This window comes from Exophiala oligosperma (genome assembly GCF_000835515.1).
Source record: "Exophiala oligosperma strain CBS 72588 unplaced genomic scaffold supercont1.5, whole genome shotgun sequence".
NCBI classification, from domain to species: Eukaryota; Fungi; Ascomycota; class Eurotiomycetes; order Chaetothyriales; family Herpotrichiellaceae; genus Exophiala; species Exophiala oligosperma.
The window spans coordinates 2,242,234-2,259,774 of NW_015622822.1; the positions used below are offsets into that span (position 1 = coordinate 2,242,234).

At 50.5% G+C, this 17,541-nt stretch overlaps 3 protein-coding genes across 3 annotated transcripts; 2 read left to right on the forward strand and 1 right to left on the reverse strand.

Moving 5' to 3' along the window:
* Nucleotides 1–518: 518 nt before the first annotated feature.
* Nucleotides 519–2,693, forward strand: PV06_06134 (uncharacterized protein; the record flags this gene model as incomplete). Its single annotated transcript, XM_016407214.1, has 6 exons — nucleotides 519–737; nucleotides 790–875; nucleotides 937–966; nucleotides 1,019–1,267; nucleotides 1,312–1,847; nucleotides 1,912–2,693. The coding sequence occupies 6 exons, from the start codon at nucleotides 519–521 to the stop codon at nucleotides 2,406–2,408; spliced, it is 1,617 nt and encodes a 538-aa protein (XP_016262818.1). The 3' UTR covers nucleotides 2,409–2,693.
* A 6,057-nt stretch (nucleotides 2,694–8,750) lies between these two features.
* On the forward strand, nucleotides 8,751–10,845 carry PV06_06135 (uncharacterized protein; the record flags this gene model as incomplete). Its single annotated transcript, XM_016407215.1, has 3 exons — nucleotides 8,751–8,998; nucleotides 9,075–9,610; nucleotides 9,752–10,845. The coding sequence occupies 3 exons, from the start codon at nucleotides 8,751–8,753 to the stop codon at nucleotides 10,843–10,845; spliced, it is 1,878 nt and encodes a 625-aa protein (XP_016262819.1).
* A 221-nt stretch (nucleotides 10,846–11,066) lies between these two features.
* PV06_06136 (uncharacterized protein) lies at nucleotides 11,067–13,425 on the reverse strand (the record flags this gene model as incomplete). Its single annotated transcript, XM_016407216.1, has 3 exons — nucleotides 11,067–12,189; nucleotides 12,249–12,376; nucleotides 12,439–13,425. 3 exons carry the CDS (start codon nucleotides 13,423–13,425, stop codon nucleotides 11,067–11,069), a joined length of 2,238 nt encoding a protein of 745 aa, XP_016262820.1.
* Nucleotides 13,426–17,541: the final 4,116 nt, after the last annotated feature.

Here is a 17,541-nt window from a genome sequence, read left to right on the forward strand (position 1 = left end):
TCGTGTTTGTTCGCATCCCCAGGTTTGAACTTGGACGCCCCCGGACAAGCCCGACATGTTCCTTGTACTCCGTACCAACCATTGATTTATGACAAAATTACAAGTACACTACATCTTTGTGCCGAGAAAGGATAATCAAATTCCAGCCAATGTTTGGTTATGCCGCCGTGACCCTTGGTTGACCTCATCCCGCGGACCCTGAACAACACTATGACGGTCGGTTACCGTTCGAGTACTATTCCTTTGGCCTTAAAACGGCTCCTTCCTCGATCCCAATCGAGATGAGGTCGATGCCGCCTTGTACTCCGTACTCATCCCTGGGACGGCCGAGGGGAAGTCCAAAAGTACCGTCAAAAGCAAGCCACGGCAACTATGACTACAATTAAACATTGCGGGGGGGGTCCCATGTCAATACGGACTAGGCAACAGTAATTCAAGCTCAAAAATGGTTGAAGAGATTCAAAGACGATGCTTTGAATTGCTCTCTTTTTGAGATAATAGTCGCGACATTGTAGATAATGGAAATCTCTACCATTCAACGAGCATCAAGCAGCAGAGTGTTAGAGGATCCACAGACTGAAGCGTCCACTGCTCAAGAATCCACCCATGCTCGAGAACTGTTTGAAGTGGAAGAAGTTGGGAACAATGGAGACGACGACGACATCGAGTATCCTACCGGCACTAAACTATGGCTCGCTGTATCGTCGTTCTGCCTCGCCTCCTTCTTACATGGATTGGTATCATGTTCCACGCTGGACCTGAGTAACGCCTTACGCTGACCATCTCCAGGACCTGACCATTGTTGCCGTGGCGGTACCGAGTTTGACTGACCAGTTCAAGACAGTGAATGATATTGGCTGGTACTCGGCATCATAGTAGGTTTGGTCAAGACAACCCGATGTCTCACAAAGTAGACTAACCGAACTGTGTCTCCAGCATGATGACCAGCAGCGCTCTCATCTTCTTGTGCGTTTGTCTAGCACGGCCCACTCTGCTACTTGCTGACATGATTCGATAGCTTTGGGAAGATGTATACCTTGTACTCCATCAAACCTCTGTTTGTGTTTGGAATCGCCGTCTTCGAGCTCGGGTCTTTACTTTGCACCTTCTCCCAAAGTTCCCACATGTTCATCTTGGGGAGATCGATTGCCGGAGTTGGGACGAGCGCCATCCAAGGCGGTGGTCTGAAGCTCATGAGACACTGTTTCCCCGTCTCGAAGCTGCCCATGGCCATGAGCCTTGTGAGTGCTTGCTCGTCATCGGCCTGGTAACCGCTCCCATGATCGGGGGTGCCCTGATCGATGCGTTCAGCTGGAGAGCTTGTTTCGCCATCAACATTCCTTTGGGCGTACTCTGCATCGTTTTCATCCTTTACGGCTTTCACGATTTCATCTTGAACCCGGATGAGTCAATGCCGTGGAGAGCCAAAATTCGATGCCTCGATCCTGTAGGCACTTTGCTGGTCATCCCATCCGTGACGTGTCTGCTTATGGGCTTGCAATGGGGAGGTATCAAATATGGATGGAAGGATTGGCGCATCATCCTTGTTTTCGTTCTTTTTGGAGTGCTTTCCTCGGGCTTTGCATATCTACAATACCGCCAGGGTGATGTCGCCATCCTCCCACCGAGAATCGTCAAAAAGCGGAGCATCCTCGCTGCCATGTGGTTTTCGTCCTGTTGCAACGGAGTTCTGGCAGTCACCGAGTATTACATTGCCATCTATTTCCAAGGTGTGCAGGGACTCTCGGCAACCACATCAGGCTTGCTGGGTCTGCCTATGATCGTAGGCCTCGGTGTGGCGACTGTGATGTCCGGCTTGGGAACTTCAGCCATAGGGTATTATTACCGTACGTATCATCTTGGTTTTGAGGACATAAGGAGCGTCTCTGTCTGGCTAACATCGCATCCCAGCTTTCATGTTTGCGACGAGTATCTTCGCGCCTGTCGCCTCCGGCCTGCTCACCACGCTGGACCCGGATGAAAGTCATGTCAAAGTGGCCGCTTTGCTAGCGTTCTTGGGCATCGCTATCGGCCTTAGCCTCTCGACACCCTCACTCATCGTGCAAGCAACCCTCTCCCCAAAGGACATCTCGATCGGCGCGGCAATCGTGGGATTCGGCGGAGGCATGGGCTCTGCATTGTGGACATGTGCATCGGCAGCCTTGTTTCAGAATCGCCTAGTCCGTGAAATCCAACAGCACGAACCCGGCGCCAACGTCACAGCAATTGCAGATGCTGGCTTATCCGATCTCAGACGTTACATCGGTAGTGAGAAGCTGAGGGTCGTCCTGGCTGGCTACAATGAGGCGGTATCACAAACGTTGTATATTCCACTTGCTTTGGGCATTCTTACTGTTGCCGGCTCGATTGCTGCGGAAAGGAAATCGGTCAAGTCGAAGCAAACGTAGACGCGAGATACAATACGCCGAAGGGCATCATAAAGGACAGCTAATCAAATGCACCGGGATAAACACACCTCTCCTCCACACTTTCTCATCGTCACATCAAGGAAATTTCTGGACACTTGTGGACTCAGGGCTAGGAAAAAAGTAGCTCAGAGTATGTATTCACAGATTACGAAGATTTTGAGCGAAGGGATTACAAGACTGCACAGAAAGTGCCAGACCGGCTGATACAACCAAGAGAAAAATATGGAGAGCTCAGCAAATGCTTTATAAAGGACAAAGAAAAACGACGAAATTCATTTTTTGACCTCCTAAAACAGCAGGATCACATTCCTACTCGTCTCATCTATTCCACGTTCTGTCGGCGATGTTCACCCGAGGCTCAAACTGTTTTAGTCCGACTGCACGCGCATTACTCACGACGCGACCCGAGCCTTCGTCTCCTCAAAGACGGTGAGTTTACTTATCAATCATCAACCATGACTTCTTTGGGCTTCTCGTTGTTGAAAAGCGGAGCATCGATTGCTTTTGTGAATTGATCCTTTGGTTCTTTCATGAGACAGGAGACTATGACCCATGTCAGTATATAACGAGAAATGTTCCTGTGATCAGGGTCGAACATACTTATGAGCACAACACCTGCCATCGCAGTTGACATGATGTATACATTTCGGAACGCAATGTTGAAACTTTCCTTCATGGCTAGCACGGAGGCCTGGATTATCTGTGGATTGATTCCTGGGACGTGGCCAAGTGCTTGCTGATCGTTGTGGGTAAGAGCACCCAATAACTGACCAAGTGAGGATGGCGGAAGCCCATGAGATATGGCAGCGGCGCCGACTTTTGATGCCAGCTTGTCAGCGACTGCGGCATTGAACAGAGCATTGTAAACGGCGAGTCCGACAGTCCCTCCACCGGCGCGAGTCGCCAGCAACAGGCCCGACGCGGTTGAGATCAAATCAGCACGGACCGATATTTGACCCAGGACCACCAGACTACACATGGCCATGCCCAAAGCTAGCCCAAACAAGGCGACAAGACCATATATATGGACATTGGAAGACAGATTGCTGCCCGCCATCGCCCCAAAGAAGGCCGCCATCATAATGAAGGAGAACACCAGCGGTGGGCGAATGGTTCTGGTACGAGCAGTGTAAATGCCTCCAAGATAGGCACCCACAGTGACCACCCACCAAGCGATGCTGTATTCGAGAGCCGTGTGGAACAAGTCCTTGCCATACAAGAATGAAATCTGGTAGGGGACATAGTTGTTGAATGCCAGAAACATAAAGCCTTCTGCGAAGAAGCAGATTTCGGCGATGACAAAGTTGCGGGAGCCGAACAGGTCGCAATGATAGATGCCATCGCGCTTGAACCGGGTGGCATAGATGACCAACCCAACGGTCGAGACGGCGCCGAGGCCGAAGGGGAGCCAAACGTGGACGTTGGACCATGGATAGGGGTTTTGAGACCATCCTAAACCTATGCAGATACCCAAGAAGGAAGTTATTGTCAAACACATTCCACCGATATCGAAGCTGCGAATCTTGATCCAGATACCCAGTTGCTGCAGAGCACGAGGAGGGGGCCGGTAGAGGAATGCAAATACCACGGCGTTGAAGAAGAAGCAGGCGGCAGCGAAGTAGAAGTAATTCCGGAACCCTTCAGGGTTTGTTCTCGACATGGCGCCTCCGACGTACAGGGCCGTCACCGCAGACAGGGCGACCGAGATTTGAAGAGCGGCTTGAGCGTACGAGCGGTACTTGCGTGGCATGATTTCAGACATGATGGCATGCGTCAACGCCTGGGTCGGCTGACCGAGGCCTCCGATTGCCTGGCCTGCTATGGCCATTCCAATGCTGTTCGATCGCGACACGATGAGACACCCCGTGAAGCCAAAGACCATCCCCGCGACGACAAAGACCTTGCGACCCCAAAAGTCGGCCGCCTGGGCGATTGAAGGACCGAGAGTGATGGGCATGATGATCAAAGAAAGAGTGAGCCAGGTAGACTGACTTGGTGCCCCCAAGTACGCTGCAATGGTTTGTGCGAGGAGGCCGGACCCGGCAAGGTGAATCATCGTAGCGAAATATGTTCCTACAATCCCCTGTGGAGTCATCGTCAGCTTGAACTGTCGTTCTTGTGAATCCTGAAACCATTGTTCTCTCCTTACCGTCAAGACGATGAATCCCCTGAGCGATAAATGCTGCGAAGGCTCGTCATCCTCAAGATTTTGGGACATGCTCCCCTGCGCGCCTAGAGGCTGCTGACGAGACGAGTGATCCTCGACATGCGAGATTTGCGAAAGAGCAACTGAATCCTTGTCTTCCATTGTCATTCTTGGGAGTCAAATTTTTCACTGATGGTGCTTAAGACAACTTGAGAGCATTCGGTCTAGGTTCTCAGGGATGAGCAAGGGCGTGCACGATAGAGACATATTTATCTAGTATCAAGCTTGTGTGGGGGCCCGCGGGTATCTATCGATTTCTCACAAACCGCTGGCCGGTACAAAGACCCATATGTGATCAGGAAAAGAGATGCGCCAAGTTCAAAATCTGGGGAAGCAATAAGCCATTCGCTTGTGATTGATGGGCCTGGAACTTCTTCCCACCACCACAAAACCCTTTGGCCTCCTTCTTACGGCACTATATTTTCTCCCGTGACTCTTTACTGGAGCGGACAGCAAGAATTGAGTTCACCGAGGGACTTGAGCAACCAAGGGTCGACGTTCCGGTCTCTCCCCGCGAGTCAGCGAAGAAACAACTTGGCCCCGGCTTTCGAAAACAAAGTCTATTGACGACCCCGGATTCCCGGCCCCTCTCCGTAAAGGTCCCACCATGCTGGATCGAGGCAGCCTGGATCTGTTAAACGTGCTCTGAACAATGTTGCACACTGTACATTGGTCACTGGATTTTTCAAATTATGCATAGTGAGGAGCAAAGGTAGAGAATGGCACCACATCATCAGTGGCAGATACCATTATGGCTAAAGATTATCCACCTGGAAAGCTGAAGGGAAGCTGATTGTCTACGAAGTCCATCATGTCTATGTCAACAATATAACGGTGAGGCCCAACACCACAGCGATTACTCGGGAATCAAAGCCTCCCTTATTCCACATCCACATGTCACTTATCATATACGCTGTGGTTGACCAAAAGATGGGATACCCGTGCCTGTGACCACGTGAGCACTCAAAACATCAAACACTGGTATCTCTGATAGTCTGCTGGCAACTTCGGCAAGTATCGGTCTCTTCAGTGATGTGTTGGACTCGAATCGAATAGACGCTTTTTCGGTTTTCCACGCCTGGGTGACACGAACATCTTCATCGCCCTGCTTGAACGGAATCCAGAGACCAAAGTCGGAAGTCTTGGTGTCAAATGTGGGCGAGCATCTCCAAGTCAAAAGGCCTTCATCTTGCATTGTTCCTGCCAATGTGGGTGTGCCCAAAGCGGCGAGTGCATCTGAAGGAACTGGCTGCAAATCTTCTAGCGCTAACTCCGCCCAGGCGTGTCCGTTTGAAAAGGCACTGGCGTGGTAGCGGTTCCCGTCATGCTCGACATTCATCGAGCTGTACACTGCATTGAGCCCGTAATGCTCGCGGTCACGAACGATACAATCCGTCTGGTTGTTGAAGATGACAGGAACGTAGGTTCCACGGAACTTCTTGCCGTACGATGTGTCGTAACTAACATCGTGAATGTACAGCCCAGACGATTCGCAGCGACCACCGTCGAGCCAGCCCAGCCCGTCCAACGAAGTGTGCGCGAATGAGCAAGTCACGACGGTACCCGGAGCCTCAAAAGACAAAGCTGGCACTCCTGAAGGTAAAAAGCTTCGCAGCAGCGTCTTCGAAGTTCTGAACTGGATTGAAGCAGTGACGAATGATGGCGACGAGGTCGAAGATGAAAGCGTGGTGAGGATCGGGGCGAAAGCGACAGGCATCGTGAGCGCAGATTTATTCATTCTCGCCCACTTCCATTCTCTCAACCTTTGCGCAGAGTTGTGAAACTCGTCATGTCCGAAATTGTATTTCCGGTGTTCGATTGCTAACGAAACACGATTAATGTCTGCAACAACAGGGCAGCGGAATGGCGACAGACATGAACTTACTGTCGAGTTTCTTGTCCGGGATGTCCTGCCCAGCGATACGTGTTACTTCCTGGACCTTACACGCTCGCTCATATCGAATCGAGTTGTAGAGTTTCAATCGCTCTGGAATCTCCTGACATGCCAACCCGGGTTCCAAGACCACGCTGAGAGCCACGGCGTCTTCCATGGCCATGGCGGCCCCTTGGCCCTGATGCGGCAGGAATGGATGGGCCGCATCTCCTATCAAGGCAAATCGACCGTTCACGAACCCGGGGAGGGTTTCCATATCCAACAGCTTCCACACCTTCAAAGACTCGGCATTCGCCTTTTCGAGGAGGGCCAGGAACTCTGGAGCAAAATCTCGGTAGACATCCAGGACGGCGGCTCTGCTCGTCTCGGTGCTCCAGCTATCGTCGCCCGGATCAGACATCTCTTCCGGGTGTATACAGAGGAAGTTCAGGAGTGTATTATCCGACGTCGGATAGGTGATGATTCGTCGATCCGTGCCGAGAATGACGGAAAATTGGCCAGGCTTGTCGAAGAGAGGTCTGGTGATGGGATCATTCAACACATCCTCACGAGGTATCATGAACCTGAAGCCATTTTTTCCCGAACCAACTGTCTTTGCATTCTCCCCGCCAGGCACATTGCGACGGGATTTGGAATGGACACCGTCGGCACCAATGACGACGTCGGCAGAGATTTTGGTCCCACCCTTCAGCGTTATCGATGCATTGTGAGGATCGACGTTGACGACAGAGCTGGACAGATGCAGCTCGCACGGGCGTCCAGGGCCATCCTCTGACAAGGCTTCCTCTTTCAACGCCTCATGGAGACGTACACGATGCGCCGACAACCAATCCTACAACACCTGTCAGAGGATCTTTGAGGATGGTTCATCTCAAATCTCTACGAACTCACATGTTGCCATAACTTTGCTGATTGGCTTAGATCAATTTCTCGATTCAATTCACCAGATGCTGTGAATTCGCGAATCTGCCATGGATTAGTTTCACTTGAGGAAAAGAACCCCCCAATGGAGGTTATATATTCATGGAGACTTACCCATTCCACCTTGTTCGCTCCGACCTGGGGATCGACACCGAGTTTTTTCAACAAGCCATGCGCGTTCGGAGCCACGTGGACCGCCGCACCCAACTCTTGAGCGAAGCGACTCTGCTCATAAATCTTTTGTCTAGCTGTCAGCTAAACCTGTCAAAATTCGGGTTTGTAATACTAAAAGTTCGTACCTTTACATGATGACCGTTCTTGCGCAGAGCAATACCTACAGTCAGCCCGGCAATGCCAGCACCGATGACGATGACTTCCAGAGGTCGTGGCGGTGCACACGACTCCCCGTTAGTTGTTGCAGGAATACTTGAGTGGGACATCATTTAGGGGATCGACTTGTTCAATTGACCAGAGACAAGGAAATGAAGAGATTCTTTAAGGGACCGTGTTTTGTAGAAAAATACAAGGCACTAGCATTCTCTATGTACCAGAACGTTCGACAAGAGCCATCATAAGACTAGAAATCAAATGCAGGATTCGAGCAACATGAGATCCATTACGGTCTCTCACCAGAGGCCGTAAACCACACCGGAAAGTGTTCATGCTAGCGGTGCAGGCCTCACAGGGTTGGATTTTCAAATACCGGAAGTCTCAGTTTTGATCGGTGACAACTCGAGACCGAGTCCGGGCATGAGAGAAGAGGTCATTACTTGCAGCCAGAAAGAAAGATAGTGTCCCAGCAGCGTCCATTGTGGGACGTCAAGGGTGAAGGAACAGTTTTCCCCCTTTCCCCGGAAGTTTCATATTTTGTGTGAGCGAGGCTGAAAATACACAAAGAGGGGCCGGACGGGGGAACGAAAAGGGGTTTAGGGCAATTCCGGGGGTCAACGTCGGCGAGGATCCACGGACCCCACGTGAATCATTCTTCGACCAGAATTGTCGCGATACTAATACTTTCCGTACTCCATACTCCGGACGTGTTCACATCAGGGACGTCCCCCCTCTCTGGGGCCGGTAGGTACTCACTCAACCGCAGAGCGCCGGCTACGGAACAGTCTACCTCCGAACAACACAGACTGTGTAGTGGTAGCTTGGTCCGGTCTACGGTCATGGATGAAAAGGACCATGTTGATGCACAACTTACATACCTTCAAGCCGAGCCTCGAGTTTGGTCTGTTGTTGAATAGTACCTAGGTATTTGTTTCCTTGTTCCAACAGAAATCGATGCCGTCACATCATGATGGCATCATCCTCATCAGCACAGTCTCAATCCGCCGCCACAGCGGTGGTGAGACATGAAATTCGAGACTTGAAAGAAGTCAAGGCTGACCAAGAAAATGGATTGATTTTCGAGAAGAATGTCTCTGTACCTCTCAAGGGGTCGAATTTGCCAGTCCGAGCAAACATCTATCGTCCTGTGGATACCTCACGCAGATATCCAGTCTTGGTCACTTATGGTCCATACGGAAAAGACATTTTTTATGGAGAGTACGTTTTTTCTTTGTCCCTTATTTTCATACCTTGCCCATCAAACTAATATTCATTGGCGGGGATCTGTCTCTAGTTTCCATCGAGCTTCGTACAGTCAAGTCCCTGCAGAACACAAGTCACGATACGCAGCTTGGGAAACTCCCGAACCGGTCTTTTGGTGTCGACACGGTTACGCCATAGTCAGAGCCGACGAGGTGGGCCTGGGTCAATCCCCTGGAATCATGGATACAATGTCTAGAGGTACGAGCGAGGCATTTTTCGACGTTGTGGAATGGGCGGCCGAACAACCGTGGTGTTCTGGTAGAGTAGGTTTGCTGGGGATCAGTTACTATGCCGGTAGTCAATGGAGAGTGGCCGCCCGGAGACCCAAGGGACTCGCGGCCATCATCCCTTGGGAAGGCATGTCGGATTATTACCGCGATCGTTGTCGACCCGGAGGGATCTTGTCCAACGGTTTCATCAGGTTCTGGTGGAATCGACAGGTGATCACGAACCAGTACGGGAGACCCGGTCGGGCCTCTTCCGAATGGGGTGAAGATACCATCGAAGGTGATTTGAGTCCCGAAGATTTGGAATTCAATCGGAGAGATCAAAACGTAGACAATGAAAGTAAGTGCCCACCAAATATCCACCGTCCGCGTGTTTCGCGCGGAGTCACTCACACACACATTCCTTGAAGATGCACAATCCATGTTGGAAATACTCTGGCGTGAATTGCGATGCTGATTCTTCAATTGTGATATGTTGTAGAAAATCGATTCCTAGACGACGAATATTATTCCAAAAGAGATTATCGTCTGGAAGACATCCAAGTACCTTTACTTTCCGTTGCCAACTGGGGAGGTATCACTCTTCACTTGAGGGGAAATGTCGAAGGATATACCTGGGCGGGATCTCAACACAAGTGGTTGAGGTTCATTACTGGACGTCACGACCTACCATTCTATTATCCCGAGGAAGTCGAGGTACAACGTGGATTTCTCGATTGTTTCTTGAAAGATGACGACTGGGCAGGTTGGAAGACTGGAAAAGTCCCGAAAGTTTCGATCCGTCTCCGGAAGGGGGACAAGGGTGTCAATGACGCCGCGGCAGAAAAGGACTTTTCCACCCGACCAGAAAATGAATGGCCGATTGCTCGAACAGATTATCAAAGATGGTATTTGGGTCCTGATTTGTCTCTGGGGGTCGATCCGCCTTCGTCATCTTCCACCACCAAAGTAATAGATTACAAGGCTTTGGGGAGTATGAAAGATCCTCAGATTGTGAGCTTCCAGAGTGCTGCCTTTGAAAAAGAGACAGAAATTACTGGTCATGTTACAGCACATTTGAATTTGTCAAGGAGTCGTCAGGACGAGCACAGGGACGAGGATGAGAAAGATGCAGCTGAATATCAAGAAGAATCGGAACTCGACGTCTTTGTCACTTTACGTCACGTCGGTGAAGACGGTGAAGAAATCTTCTATACAGGTGCGGCTGGAGATCCTGTCCCCTTGTCCAAGGGATGGTTACGGTTGAGTCTGAGGAAAGTGGACACCAGTCACCCGAGACACCGAGAGTACGTCCCACATCGAAATTATCTCTCTACAGACATACAATCGGTCGCACCCGGTAAAGTCTATGAGGTCGACGTCGAGGTTTGGCCAACAAACGTGGTGGTCGAAAAGGGAGGTTCTTTGGTGTTTGAAGTCTCGTCCGGGGACAGTCAAGGTTCGGGATTGTTTTCCCACGACAACCCTGTGGACAGACCTGCCTCGAAACTGGCCGGGTTGAATCATATCCATTTCGGTGATGGGTTGCTCAATTATGTGGTCTTGCCGGTCATACCTCCGTTGACTGGAATGTGAGACAAGTCAGACGTAAGGATAGGGATACCATGGTACGAAGGAGAGCACGACAGGATCGGAAATGTTTTGGAGATGGAACAATGACAAACACATCCATCTAGTGTCTACACATTGTTTTGCGCATGTAAAAGACTCTGGTTTTGAAAACAAGGGAACTAACTCCTTCGACTCATCATTGCGGACTGATTATTCTTTTCACTTCGACAACACCACACTGTTATCTATGTAGCTTTACTCAACTCCGTCAACAGAGCAATCAATCTTTCCAGGAGAGGCGGAAGAGTAGAATTGTTGGTGGTGGATGATGAGCCGCGTCGGTGATTGTCACGAAAGATTCCCGCCATGGTATTGGCAATCATCTCCACGTTCGAGATCGGTTGAACTCGACCACCGCTGACGAGTAATGCCGGGGTTTGATGACCTCCTCTAGACGACAAGTAAGATTTGGATTGTATACCTTCTTCGTCGTTCAATATGACAAGTTTACCCGTGGTCATGACATCCGTTGAACACGGTAACGCTGATGCTGTTGTTTGTTGATTCCCACCGGTCATGTCACGCTCCATCATCATTTCACCAGACCTAACCAGCGGTTGTCGACCGGACCCAGACAATAAATGTGGCAATGCGAGTGTTAGGCAAGCTTGATACACGGAAATCGCACGGAACCCTTGAATGTGCGCAGGGATCATGTTTCTTGCCGCTCGTAGGACCTGACCTGCGTGCCACATGGCGTAACGACGTTCATCACTCTCGGCCCAGTACTGAAGACTCGGTGCGACGACTTGAGATTCTTCCGCACCACAACGACCCACAAACTTTTGAGTGTCGATCGGTGACACAAACAGGGACATGGAAAACAACTCACACGCCATGTGGACGTCGGCGGTCAACGAGTCGATGGATCTCGCCAGCTCTCGTAGGCTGGACAACCTTTGATACAGATCTTGCCGTTGGGCTTCGAGCCACATTGGACTCGAGGAAGCCGGCGGCTTGTCGGCGGTCGTCAATGATCTTTGCAGAGCTCGGCTGTCCAAGAAAGATGCCACCTGAGGCCAAAGGCAATACAACGCCGCGGTGATGGAGAGAACGCGGTCATAATTGTCCCCACAAGTCCTCAACTTCCAGGGATCTTGGATTATGTCCATCAAGGTGAGGGTGGGAGTGGTTTCTAATGAATCCTTTTTCGCGAGCACAAGCGTTTTCCACTTTCTGGCACTCGAAGCGTCCCACAAATCTCGGGAAGCAGGTAGGGCAAAATTGATGTCGGTGCTGGAGAAAGTTGTACTTCGCATGCTGGCCATGGCACTCTGTACGTCGCTCATCAAGGCGCGAAGTGCCAACCTGTGATATGAAGTATTAGTTGGTGTTGTGACAAGACTGTAACGAGGTCTGCATTGTACCGTTTGAAGGATTCCAATTTCACCCATTTCAACCATTTCGTCTTGAGCACGTCACCGTTGTCGCTTGTAAGGGGGGCAGTTTCGGTTTCATAAAAGCCGGCGTACAAAACACCAGCTCGACGGAGCATCTAATAGACACGTTAGCTATCTGTGACACGAGCGCATAACAGCAAAAACGTTCAGTTGGGACGTTATTCGCAGCTGAATCAGCCACTTCCATCTTCCTACCCGAGCCACACCACAAGCCAGTCTCGATCCAGAGAAGGGAAGCCCGGACGACGTCCAGATTTCGAGGGAGTGAGCTATCCGTGTCCATGGCGTGAAAGAGAGCCATCCTGGTCCTCTCCTGGAAGGCCAACCCCAACCTCCAGATCTGGTCGATGCCGACAGTCACAGCCCCAGCTGCGATCATGGCCGTCAGTAACTCTGGCCGGCACTTGTCTGGGACCAAGGATGGCATGTGGATAAAGGGACAACCCTCATCTTTCTCCCGGAACAAAAAATTCATCAACAGAAAGTTTAATGTTTGTACAGAGGGGAACGATTGAACGGTTGTGGTGGGCCCCGAGTTCCGCTGCACCAGCAAGAGTATGGCATCTCTAGCACTGTCTCCCATCGTAGGTGGAATTGCCATTGAAGTCACCGAGTTTCTGTCTAGGAGAAATCGAGGCAATAGTAGCTTCTCCTGAGCTTTGGAAAGGTGAGGAGCCTCCTCTACGTCTGCCGAGTCATGAGAGTCGGCTTGCCACACCCACGGCGAACGCTTGAAAGCCTCATGACCCAAGACTGCTCGTGAGGTTGGCGGGGCATGAGAAACGTCTTGATTCTGGTTGTCACCCGAGACGGAAGTAAACTCGCTTGGAGGAGCAAAGCTAGGTTCGACCAGTGCGTTCCAATCCAAGTCCATGGCGAACAAGTTGCTAACATCGTAGTCGAAGGAAAAATCGTATTCCAGGAGATAAGGAACCTCGTTCAAATCACCCGACATGTTCCAGTCTTGCCTGTTTTGCGTTGTATCAGGTAGTTGTGGTTGGAGTGCAGAGGAAGAAGATTCGCCATCTCTGTCCCCCGTTTGAGTGGACAGAGAGCCGCCGCCGTTCATGTGAAGGTCATCTTCGTAACGTGTGGGTTGTATCGAAGGACCAATACTCTCACTTTGATCCAAAACATGGTTCATGGTTGGTAGAGACGGGTCGTTGTTGCTTAGCAGCTCATTGCCGACAGATGTCACTGTAAAGGATGAAAGGCTCGGGGGCGTTGTTGGTTCACCATGAATGTCGCAAGGGAGTGCCCGCTGCTGACACCTTTCACACGGTCGTTCATCGGAGCATTTTGTCTTTGCCACAATACACCAGTGACAGGCCTTTGCAGCACGGTCTTTCCTCTTGCGACTCTTTTCAGAGAGACCACTACGAGGTTCATGGATTGTAATATGACGATCAAGAAGATCTCTGGTAATGTTACGTGGGAAGGTTAGACACTGCGTGCTTAGCACCAAACAGCCTTGTCAGACGGACTCACTTTCTATTGAACTTCTTCATACAGAGATGACATTGATGAGAACGAGAATTCTCATCTGTTTCATGGTCAGCCAGGTGGCTCTTCTTCGGAAATTGTGTATGTTGACGCCAAAAACGCCAACAATTACCACCCCCCCCCCGCCAAAGCCAAAACCAAAACCAAAAGCAGATCCACTCACGCGATTGAAGATGTCTTTTGACGTGGTCGAGACGCGCGAAACGCTTGTCACAGCGCGGGCATCTGTACGGTGTCTCTACAGAGTCACCGGATTCAGGTCCCAACCTCGACACGCCGGCGAAGAAGCGATCGGGACAGGCTTGCGACACGGTGGCTTCGTCGGTCGGAACGGGAGAACCTGGGAGCAAGTCGTGATCGCTGCGAGACGGGGCCGAATTGAGAAGCACACTGAAAGTTGATTGCATGGTATCGGAGGGCAGCTGTAGAACTATTGATGGAAAACTAAATGAGGGGCCGTTGCTTCCCTTTTGTACCAAGTACTCATACTTGAATGGGTCATGGAAGCCCCCGGACCCACAAACGGAGACGAGGTTTGCATTGTGGGGCCCCCGCCTTTTCTTCTTCTGGCTCTACGGTATGCTCGGGACTTACAACGTCCGTGTGCCGAGTTCTCGGGCGAGTTGTGAACAACAGTTCGACAAAGTCCCAGGTTGCGGGATGTACACTACTGGTGTCATGGTGCGACATGTGATTTTTCGAGAGCCCATCCTATACCTCTTCGGTGGCGGGTGGTTGATGATGGGGTTCGGGTCGTCCAAAAACACTGACCTTTCACTTTGATATCCAACAACGACTCGAGCTGAATACGGACTGCTTCCTCATCAGCACTTCTGCACTGATTGTCTGGATATTCATACATTGTTTCTGGCTCAGATCATTGAACGAACACTAAACACATATCAACAACCAAGATTGAAGTATGGCCACCAACAAGACACCGTCCTCCCCAAAACTATTGACCCCGGTGCACTTTTTCTCTCATGGAACCCCCAGTATGTTGGGCGAAGAGTCTACTTCGGCAGATTACTGGGAGAAGTGTGGTCAAGCGGCCCTCCGTCACGGAGTCAAACACATTATCATCATGGTTAGTTGTAACTTCCTACGGCACACGATGCTGGATGGTAAAAACCAAAAGATCTGACCTCTCTGGACTTCGCCAAAACCAGGGCGCCCACTGGTCCGCACTGAACGATGAGATTCAAGTCTCGATGAATCCCAACCCGGGCAAAGACCCCATCGGAGGAGTGCACCCTCGATGGTACAAGGACTACAAACTGATCCCCGACTTGCCCATGGGCGAACATGTCATCCAACTCCTTCGTGACTCCGGTTTCAACGCCAAACCCAACAAGTCTTGTGTCTGGATACACGACATCTACACTCTTATCATCAGAATGTTCCCTGGCGGCAACATGCCGCCGACCACGGTCCTCAGTACCAACGCGAGGTACGACCCACACTTCCACATGAGGATGGGCATGGCGTTGCGATCTTTGCGATCCAGACCCGACGTCCTGCTCATGGGTACCGGAGGTGCCGTTCACAACCTCTACCGCAACGTGTGGGGTCCGATCGTGAAATACAACGACAATTTCGCGCAAGAGGTCCCCCCTGCGAACTGGGCTCTCAACTTCCGACAAGAATTCGAGGACGCCGTCATGAAGAATTCGGGTCCCGCACTTCGACGTGCCGTGGTCAGTCTGATGAAGCTACCCGATTTCAGGGACGCCCACGGCACCGACGACCACTTCATCGCCGCCTGCTTCTGTGCCGGCTTGGTCGGCCACGAGGACGATGTCGGAGCTCCTGTGGAGTTCGGCGCAGAGACTTGGGAATTGGGAAACATGTGTAACGATCAATACACTTTTGGTTCTTGGGAAGCCTTTCCAGTAGCCTGTTAAATAAGTTTGATGAATAATCGATCGATATTTTGGCAACCATGGTCAATACCCAACGTAATGAAACTCTTGACATTCGACCATGCTACCAAAAGAACAGGTAAGTCTTGAACTTATTAAGTATTATCATACTTTACTAGGATATCCAGAATGCTATTCAGATCGTTGCCCAAACTGCAGAAGATACATTTTTTGCCCCCAGAAGTTACAACTATCAAATACAGCAGTGATAAACGTGGGCGGCAGCACGGTATCCTCCATAGGCCAACGCACAAAGAGGCGGTAGAATTATTATCACGGCACCTGTAATGGCACCTCTATCAAAAAAACCGATATCGAAGCCAGAATGTTGCTTCACTGGTTTTACGGGGGCTGATGCTTGCTGGTAAAACTGCCGAGGGTCGGTCCTTGGTGAAAGGTCGTGGACCCACTGAGGTGCTGGCTTGGACATGAGGTTTGTATCGTACCGTATATCGATATCGGCAGACAGACTGCCCACTGGTATGCATGGGCCAACTGTATATGAATGATGAGCATTGTTGGACCCAACGAGAATACACAAACTTACCCAGTAGCGACGACGGAATCTGGTTGACCATACATATGTCGCTGTCGATATGCTGCGAGAGGTACTTGGCCTCCCCTGGGTTGGAGAATGGGTACAAGGCCGATAGCGGGCCCCTAATGATCAATCGCATTAGTTGATGAGAGTTAATTCCGATGTAGAAAAGGGGGTCTGCTGGGACACGCATACATTGCTGAGGCGATCGTCGTAGCTTCCACCAGTCCAGTCACGGTCACAAGTCGCAGAGCATACGCCGAAGACTTTTCTCGAAGTTCAGGCGCGCTACAAGGCAAGAATCAATCGGCATAAGGTTGCTTCAAAATTTACCGACGCTCATCCTTGACTTACCTGCCATCATATTCAGATATGTTTATTCCATGAAGATCAAGCAGGTGTTCGCCCTGCAATTTCAAAGATTTGGTTCTATGTTTCTCAGATCGATCCTTGTCGATGGCGCCTAAGGTCGTGCGTTCTGTGTCGATCACTTCTCTGCACTGTGCCAGGAACTTTTCTTTGATCCATTCGTTGACAAGGACGACGTCGACACCATAGGGTGAAGTTCCTCGGAAACGACACTTGGACGCAAGGATCGCTCGAGCTGCTTTGGAAATGTCGGCCGTTCTGTCAATCACGGCGACGGTGATCTGATGAGATCGGTGTTGCAGAGAATCAGGGTAGTCGAGCACCGGTGTAGTCTGGTCGATGAGTCGACATCTCGCTAGAAAGGCGGCATTGTCGACTCTCGTGGTGACAATGATACAAGAGGCATTGTCCAAGACTTTGAATTCCCTCCGGAAATATTGGTCTACAGCTCGCAAGCTTGATTCCAACTGGATTTTGTTGTGTCATGTCAGTTACAACATACGAGCAAGAAATGAAGCTCCGGTATAACAAAAAATGTAGGGCTCTCACTTCCAATAGCACCACATTTCCCGCCGCGAATGCTGCTGCCAATGCTGATATGATTGAAAAGAACCTCGTATGTAGAGTGGGTCTGATGAGGACGACGCCGTAGGGAATCCGTCTGTCGATATTGTCTGATTTTTTTGCGATTCGGAATTCATCTTCAAGACTCTTATTGAAATCGACACCCTCGTACATGCGGCGGACAGCATTCAATGAAAGGCCAAGTTCTATATCAATGTCGGCTTCAGTCGAGGATGTATCCTTTTTGATGGCTGTCTGGATCTTCTCAAGGTCGACCCTCAATTGATTGTGAAGAAAAAGGATCTGATTTTGACGATATCGAGCATTACGACCTCTTCCGTCGGAAGCAGTGTCGAGCAGTTCG